This window comes from Phaethon lepturus, unplaced genomic scaffold (assembly GCF_000687285.1).
Source record: "Phaethon lepturus isolate BGI_N335 unplaced genomic scaffold, ASM68728v1 scaffold6328, whole genome shotgun sequence".
In the NCBI taxonomy this organism is placed as follows: Eukaryota; Metazoa; Chordata; class Aves; order Phaethontiformes; family Phaethontidae; genus Phaethon; species Phaethon lepturus.
The window spans coordinates 23,536-32,788 of NW_010556797.1; the positions used below are offsets into that span (position 1 = coordinate 23,536).

At 41.5% G+C, this 9,253-nt stretch overlaps 1 protein-coding gene across 2 annotated transcripts in view; it reads right to left on the reverse strand.

Moving 5' to 3' along the window:
• The window catches only part of P4HA2 (prolyl 4-hydroxylase, alpha polypeptide II), a 29,529-nt gene that overhangs the window by 17,080 nt on the left and 3,196 nt on the right, over nt 1-9,253 (reverse strand). The window contains exons 2-4 of one of the 2 annotated variants that reach the window (XM_010292559.1): nt 4,938-5,030; nt 3,108-3,204; nt 794-945 (exon numbers count right to left, since the gene is read on the reverse strand). In XM_010292559.1, coding sequence (XP_010290861.1) covers nt 794-945; nt 3,108-3,204; nt 4,938-5,019 — 331 coding nt within the window. In that variant the 5' untranslated portion in view covers nt 5,020-5,030. Of the gene's footprint in view, nt 1-793; nt 946-3,107; nt 3,205-4,937; nt 5,043-9,253 lie in introns of those variants that run through there. The other variant, XM_010292560.1, reaches the window with a different exon arrangement.

Consider the following 9,253-nt stretch of genomic DNA (forward strand, 5'->3'; position numbering starts at 1 on the left):
CATCTAGGGTGACTATTCCAAAAGGCAATAAAAATCTTGGCTGGAAAAAACTTCCAAGTATCTAAACTTTAGCATATGCAGAGTAGAAAGCAAAAACATACAGTGTTCTGCCTGAAAAACATAGCCTCTTCTCCCTTACTTTTGAGGAGTCCAGTAAAAATAAGTCTGCATTTAAAAAAGCTACAGAAGCAAATTTAGGCAGACACTTTAACAATATGATGCAAAAGCAAAAATTAGTACTGGAAACATTTGATTTAGAACAATAGGTTTACAGACAGCAATTGTATATTATCCTGTTATCAACAGACTGACTACAGCATCTGCCAACAGTTAATGCTGGGGCTGATAATTGAATCTTATCTACTGATCAACATGGTCAAAAAAACAATGATTGCCAAGAGAAGCAGCAGACTGGGAAAGCAGATGAGTCATTTTTGATATAAGAGGAATATAAAGCTCAAGACTAAGCGTAAAGCAATAGTTGCCAACACAGCTGACCACTTTCATGTACCCTGTTCTCCCCTTCGCCCCGAACAGCACAAGCCAAGCAAAATGCAACAGGCCTAAGACAGATAACAGTTTCTTCGAGTCTTGGCAGATGTGTTTCACTGGCAAGTTCCACTCACTTGGGTAACTACTAAACAAGAGGCCAGTCATTAGTTTAAGTTTCAAACAAACTTGGCAATAATATTTAAACCACAGCTGAGTTTGCAGCTTTCCAGAATATAAGGAGGATAAGCAACTGTGTTGGTAAGGCCACCTCCTACTGATCTTCTCGCCTGTAACTCCTTACCATTTGTTGTGTCCTGAAGAACCAGGTTTTCCAGTTCTAGCCAGTCGGTATTTAAACGCTTCACCAGTTTATATGCATTTACAGGATGTGCTAGATATCCTTCTGGATCAGAGGTTGATTTGCTAGTCAGTACATCCATTTTTTCAGCCCAGCTGGAACAAGAAGTGTACGCCTCAGTCTGAAGACTATTTATGAACACATGTCTTCCTTCTTAAGTCATCCTAATTACACAGCTAGAATCAATTTATTGCTGCTTTCACCATCATAACCAGCTTTCAACTTCACAAGGATAAAGCACAACCGATTTTTTAAATGACAATAGTATTTTCCTTTTAAAAGGAATTTGTTTCCCTGCTTACTATTTTAAACCTTACTACAGTGGGTATGCATCTCACTTGCAATGAGTCTTAGCCATCAATTTTCAGCATACTGCACTTCAGAAAATAACTAGATTGCACACAATCACTGTGAGTGTCATTTATCTACCTTAGTAAAAATACAAGCACAAATAAAAGCCAAAAAACTTTTTAGCTTTATGGGAACTAAACCATAAGCTTTGATTTTCAGACTGGAAACCCTCAGACAGTACAGTAGCAGTGCTGTCACCTAGACTGCACTGTTGGGTCAGCTTCAAAGCAGTAGTGGGAAACTTCAGCGCCTGTGTTACACCTGAATTGCCAACTACACTGCTGATGCTACAGTCAGAGCTTCTGCTGCTGCCCTTCATATTATCCCTTAACACAAGCACCTGGCCAAGCTGTGTGTTCCTCAGTACTCCATAGGAGGAAAACACTCTGCTGAGATAAGCTAATAACCAAAGAAATCCCCTTTGAGCCTGTAATCTCAAACTCAGTAACTGTGAACAAGCTATGGTCACAACTTTACATAAACACAGGCAAATATTGTCAGACTACCTGGCTGCTTCTCTGTACTATGATGGTGCAACAGAACAAAAGTAAAATGGTTTTGCCAGAGATCTTTTACAGGGATATCAAACCAACAACATATTAAGACCAGTCTCACCTGCACTCCCTTTTTAATTTAGACTTCCACTACTTCTAATATTTGTTTTGCAAAGTAGTAAATACCATCAAGTTCTAGTCTCTTTATTCACATCACAATGTGCTTTTAAATCAAAAACTTAGCACTGGAACTAATAAACAAAATACTGAAAAGAGTTTCCATATTCAAAAGATAACATTTAGCACCTCTGTAACAAAGCACATGCCTCATACACTAGCAGGGTGTGAGGGCTCAAATATTGATACAGTACTAGAATACTCTTGCTTAGAAATACATCAAAATACAAGTCAACTGAAAATTTAACACATTAAAAGAGCACTTTGCAAATGTCAGTCCGTGAAAAAAAAAAATTTTTAAAAGACCAGTTTGTACACAGATTGAACTGACATTTTCTTTAACAATACTTAAAGAGATTGCTGTTCCTCAAAAGGGCGGCTTTTCAAGAAGTGAACATTTATTTATACAAGTGACAAGGAATTCATATCATTTCACTTATTCCATAGCCCCATCCCCACCCTACACCCCCAAAGGGAGATCAAACTGCCACATTCAACCTGGAGTTCAGAAATTCTTTGGAAAGCATGGCTCTGTTTAGAGACACTCAGCTCCTCTGAACCTGGACCTTATTTAGACTATTCTAGTGTCACACCCTATTAGATATTAATTCCAGCTAGATAAGCGTTAACAGTCTTCCTAAGGGACTTCCTAAGGACAGAAAATACCGGTTGTCAGCAAGAGCCTTTCAAGTGATTTAAGTGAACAGGATAATGTCCGAGATGTGCTGTAGCCAGGTCAGCGACTGAAGAGAACAAGGCAGGAGAGCTGACCCTGAGAGCAAAGCCAACATGGGAAGAAAGCTTGGGATTTCGTGTGTGCTCCACTGAATGCAGCTGTCACACTTCACTGTTGTAAGCAGTGCTGATGCCGTGAAAAACAGGTAGCACAGAGCACTGGCACCCAAAGCCATTGATCTCACATGAACAAGGCTCCTCTGACACAAATAGTGTCTTCTCCACAAGAGCACTGTGATGGTACAAGGACAAGGAAAGTGGGAAGAGCCCAGTAGACAAGAGTTTCTAAACAAGCAAAGCCTAAACAATATCTGAACCAGGGCCCCCTCTCCAGGTTTATGGGAATAAACCAAGTTAGTAGCTGTGGTCTCACTGTCATGACCTATTGAGAAAATGCTAACAAGATCTAACAGCAAAGAGTGGTGGCAAAGGTGTGGTGTAGCTCAACACAACAGACCAGCCATTTTGTCACCCTTCCTTACACAAATCTCTCCCCCTACCTTTTAATCTGAGAGAGCTTGGTCTCTTCTGCTCGGATATATTCCTTTAAAGACTGTACCAAGTCTTTCTCCGCATAAATCAGGTCTGTCATTTGACCTAAAAACAGAGTATAAGCAAATGTTAATCAGACCTAAAAAAGTAGTACAGAAGACAGACCTCAAATGCTTTAGGGCTACTAAAACCACCACAAAGAACAGGCAAATTAAGGGCATGCACTTCAATGCCTGTAAACCTCAAAAGCTATTATACATACAGGTCTGACATTCAAATGCTTCAAGGGACTTTTAAAATCTCAACTTCAATGGCTCATGTAGCTTTGCTGTGACCCTTCCACTGCCTCTGAGTTACTTTTATTATTATAGTTATATGCAAGACAATCAAAAGGAAGGTTTGACATTAAAACAGCTATTGAATGAAAGCAACAAAAGATCCAAATAGTTACCAAAGCATCTGCTCTACATATGGATACAGATTAGGTCACACTAATAAATTATTAGTCTAACCATTGGCATCACTTACAATTACAGCTTTTCAATATAGGTAACTATGGAAACACAACCTAACATTAAGCACAGAGGAATTTCAGACTAATATTTATAGACTGACACACACACTTTCTCCCGATTAGCATTAGTGGAAATTGCTAGCATGTCAATCCTAATTGCCATGACAAACTTTGCCTTTCAAAGACCAAACACTGAAAGACCGGATGAGATTTATAAATGCAGCCACAGCTTTAGTTTCAGCATTCCAAAGTAATTATTAATGAGGCATGATTAAGCAGATGGCAGTCAGCAGGCTGTGCTATTTTCAGAGTTAGGAAAGGTTCAGAAATAGGTAAGTGTGAAGAAAAGGTGATCCTTCACAGCAACTTTTTTGTACAAAAAGCTACTTGGGAAAAAAAAAAAGAGAATCAAATAAAACACAGGTAGCTAAGTACTGTTCAGCCAACTCCAGAGCACAGGAAGCATGTGCTGGGGGTTGGTAGTGAACACCACTCTGCCTTGCTCTGGCTGAACAGTTCCACAGACCGGTGCAAAATAAATCCCTGGGAGTTTTGAGTTTTACCATTCCAAAACATAGCGCCACTGAGTTCAAAGCATATTCTGGAGAACTGCCAGATGTAGTTAATCCATCTTTATTATCCTTACAGGGGGTAAATTCCCCATGCTACTCCACAGGAAAACATTAGACTAAGTCGCAGCAGCAAAATTATTTTGTGTTTAATTTTAGGCTCTACCACAATCATACATTGTTGTATCACAGCTATTAGAACACAAGAACTAAATTGTCATAAACATCAGTCTATTTTCAGGACTTAAAACAACATGAATTCTTCAGGATTTACTCAGGTCTTACAAAACACACATAAGGTAAGGGGGATATTAATTTTTCCTTACGACGCCTAACTCCAACTTTGAGAAGACAGGAGATTCCAGGTTCTGTGAAAGAAAGTATGTCACAATCTTCATCACTTAAATTCTCTTCATAAATCAAATCCAGGACTAAGCATTTTAGCATAAGGTTTGTCTGTGTTCAAGACTACAAAAGGTGCACAATTCTTAATAAAACACAGGCACTGTCTTATTTTACTGACAGAGCCCCCAGAGAAACTGGTATCATGTTGGTCACAATGTGCTAAGTTACCCAGCTGCAAACGGATTGCACTGACGCAAGACTTGCAACACAGAACAGCAAAGATGCAGAAGAGCAGCTTTTCCTAATGCGAACAGTGTTTGATAGGATCATATAAAGAAAGCTGTAAGCTTTAACAGTTTTCGCAACCACATTAGCTACGTCACAACATTGTGCATTAGTTCTTTCCATACCTATGGAGGTGAAGAATTCTGCTTCTGTGTGCCATATCAAGAAAATACAGGGAAAGAACACCGACTGCAGCCAGGGCTTCATCTTCCAGATAGCTCAAACCTGTAACTAACTGAAAGGAAAATAAGTAAAAATTATTAAGTTACTCATGAGGAAAAGAACCCAAGGCATTAACCTTCATCTTCAGTCATTTCACTCTCATGAAAGTTATTTAGATCCTTGAAACGCTGAATTCCAATCAGTAAAGCTTAAAAAGTCTTCTTCAACCACAGGAGCTGTTACTTAACAGTCTCAAATACTATCTGGTATACTCTTTGGGATTTACACAGAAGACACTGCAGTCCATGGAAAGCCCACATGGCAGAAGTGATGGAAGCAATGTATTTGTCCACAGAGACAGTGAGGCTCAATGCCTTCCACTTCATGCATAATTACTTCGAGAAAAATAGGAGAGTATACAAAGTCGTATTATATTCCAATAATAACAAGTGTCTAAATTAAATGGTCAGACTTTGTAGCATGCTGTGAAACTCTGTTATAGAATAACTGTCTAGAAATACAAATAATGAGAAAGCCAAATAAAGAAATACAGCTTTTTGTAGCGTGGAAGTGGCAGCGATGGCTGGAAAAGTTGAAAGTGAAATTTCCAACTCTGCTTATTCAAGATGCATCATCCCAGCATATTGGCCTCTGGACACAGCCCTTCTGACTTCTGTATTTCAAACACTGTGCCAGTTTAGACACCCATCCCCTGGAGATGGAGACTGAAAGCAGACTGTTACACTTCTAAGAGCTCAGCCCACCACGGACATGGAAGGGAAAGCCAGTCTGAGCAGACAGGCAGAGAAGGTAGTAGACAAGTCAAGTAAGGGATGCAAGGTCTGCACAGAAGAGCCTCCTGGGAGCTGTAATTCTTCTGGTGGCCAGGGCTGTCTCTTCCAGGGAATTTATGAGGAGCCCGCACTGCCCTTGGCTCAGCCCACAGCTCACTCCAGAGCTGCCTGTTCACCGAGCAGGATCAGCCACCACAGCCAGCCCTCATGTATGAGCACTGCTGCTCAGCAAACACTCAACACCCATGCACACAGTGTCAAAAGGAGGATGACAAACGTTCACCTTAATCCAAGAAGAAATTATTCTTTTTTCCTACCCACTGTAACTGGACAAACTGCTGGCTGGAAATGACCACTTGCAACCCGTTCTTACTCAAAGCACATTAAACATGCAGCCATTTGGGGCAAAATGGAATCACTTAAATCTGATGAGAAAGGGGATGGAGGAGAGAAGGGAAGAGAAAACACATGGAACATCCTAAAACTTCAAGCAATGCAGCAAGTGGGAAGGTATTAAAATAAGATAATTCTGGGACAACTGTAGCTCATTGTTCCCTTGGGCTCCACCTGTCTGCCCGCACAACATGAGACAGGAGGCGAAAGGTGGACAATCGTCCTTCTGAGTTTTTGAGCCCACAGCATGATAGACACTGTCACCCTCAGCTGAGCTGACCAGTACCACGGACAAAAACACCAAAACACACCACCATCACTAAGAACATTAGAAATAGCTCTGTTCTCTATGTATTATCACACAACAAGATGATTGTTTTAAATTATTCTTTGGATTACTTTAAAAGGCTACATAAGGAATCAGAAACATTTGCCACAACAGTTTACAAGCATGAGTACGCAGGAAAAATGTCTCACAGCATCATAAGTCTTCTCCTTTCCCTCTTCTGTTTCTCACCCCCCTGCAAACCGCATATTCCCAAACTGCTTGTTTAAGTTAGTTCAGATCTAGTACATGGGTAATCTGAGAATTGAGTAAAGCTGAATGAACAGTACCATACAGAGGTCTGCCAATACTAAAAGCCACAGTAAGTGATGTAGCAGAAAGCACAGCAAGTCAAGAGCACTTGGGAAGTACATTAATTTGGATATATTAAGCCACAACTGTCCATCTGCGTAGTCTGTCATTGTTTCATGGAGTGGTTTTTTGGATGCACTACACAAAGCCTGGCAAAACAATTACAAGGGAATTTTCCAGTTAAAACAACACAACTCTACATTCTCCGCCCTGCACCTCCCCACCATGTTCTCTCATGGCTGAGGATATCTGCCAAGAAGAACACTTACTACAGCTAGCAGCTTGTCTTTATAGCAGATCTTTAACAGCTTTGCCATCCTACTCAGACTTACTTGAGTCAATAAACAGAAACCTCAGTAAACAGAGAAGTCAGCTCTTGCTTGAACAAGCAGGACACCTGGCTGCAGGGTTTTCAAATTGTTTGTACACATTCTTTTCACAGCTGTTACTCGGAAAACCAGCAGAAATAATTAATTACAGGAGGCTGAACATAATGTTATAACCACATTCCTGGACAGCACAAGCATGTGTGCATACACACACGTATGCATGCCCACCCCACCATAGCTAAACCATCTGCTAACAAAGAGGGTAAGAGAGGCAGAAGGGACATTAGCACCTCCTACCTCAACAACTAAATTGAGACAAATGTTTACAATGGATTTTATTCAAATAGAGAATGGAAGAACTTAGTTGCACAGAAATGCCAGATAAGTCCCCGCAGGACAAAAACTGCCTACCTTCCTGGCTTTTTTCAAAGAGCATCTTCAAATGACAAAGCCATCATGCTAGACAGGTGAATTTACAATCTCCTTGTATTTAAGGGAGAATAACTACATTCCACTGTAACAGACTGAGAAGGCTTCAGCAGAGCCACGGGGCTCAGTTCAGCCATGGGCTACAAGAACCCCCACGCAGGAACCGAGCAGGCAGTCCATGCTGCTCTGGGCTAGAGCCATAAGATGGCCCAGGACAACAAGCGGGCTGCCCTGGCTACTCAGCTACATCAAGGGCCATCAGCACCGAGACCCTAAGGCCACACGTTCCTCACAGATGAGGATTCACACCACTGCCTTACCTGAGAGACAGTTCTCACCATAGCAAGAAGCTGTTCCAGCAACACTGATAGAACTAAACTCTCTGCATACAGTAACAGTTAATGTTTTGCTCCTTTCCTTCCCTTAAACATGCCCAGCCAACAGAGCTAAGAAGCCAACCAAATGGATATTGTACAAACACTTCTTTAGGAGCCTAAGACCTCAATGAATCATTGCTCCCACTGGAAAGCACTAAGACAGAAAAAAGGTTCTTCTAGACAAAATAGTCCTGGATAAAATTTTTCTCCACAAGTTAGACTGAATTCTTTATTAAGTAAGCTTTCTAAAAATTCTTAATTAAGAAGATATAAAAATATGGACCTGACCTATAAAAGAAAAGTTATTTGCACATCTACCAGGGTTATCAGTTTCTCACCCACTCTGAATTTCATATGCATCATGGGGGATTCAAGCCAGCTCCCACATGAGCCAAAAGGAGAGCTTTTTTTTTCAGGTCAGAAGAGGAAACAGATACCTACTACTCATCCAGCCCCTCCAGGACTCCCACTTCTGATCAAACTGCTAGGCTGCAGTCCCCTTTGTACGCCACAGAACAAGAGTGTGATCCTCACAGAGCCTTCCTTTAGGCAGGAGGCTGCTTATCTACCCACATATGCTGAAGCTAGAGGCCCTAAAAACATGAACCCCTCTCCCACCCTTCGCTCCACGAAGTCCCAGCAAGTACCTTTCAGACCCACATACGCTGAAGCTAGAGAACCCCTCTCCCACCCTTCGCTCCACGAAGTCCCAGCAAGTACCTTTCAGTTGGCACAACGGTGTGTGCAGGGACTCGATTTGCATTCTGCAGCTTTTTTTAAAAGAGTATAGTAGTAGCACACACAACACTGCAACCTGCATCTTCAATTACCTGTGTCAGGGCTGATCATTCACTCCTGATGTCAGTTTTCATTCCCAGATAAGGGTGTGCTCAGAAGAACAAAGCAAGTCAGAAGAAACCCTGCAATCGCCTGACAGCCTAACGAAAAACAGGGACTGGCAAAAGTGAGTCCTTCATCCAGGCTCCAAATTAGTACAGACTTCTTATGCAGAAGAATTAAACTATGTGGAACTGATAGAGGGCCAGGCCATGTAATTTAAAGAATAAAAGTCACACCCCTTATTGTTGCTTATTATGGCAAATCAGGCCAAAGTGTGACTCTTGCTGTACTGTGAACTCTCATTTTGAGCATACGAACTCCAGAAAACACACACAGTATTCCTCCATTCCACTCCCTTGACAGGGCAGCATTCCCTTTGCCATCAGGCTTCTGACAGGGGAGGTATGGAACTGGGGTGGGATTCAGCTGCTCCAAACTGCTACCAACAAGGTCACCTCTCTTTTCAAAGACTGGGGGGGG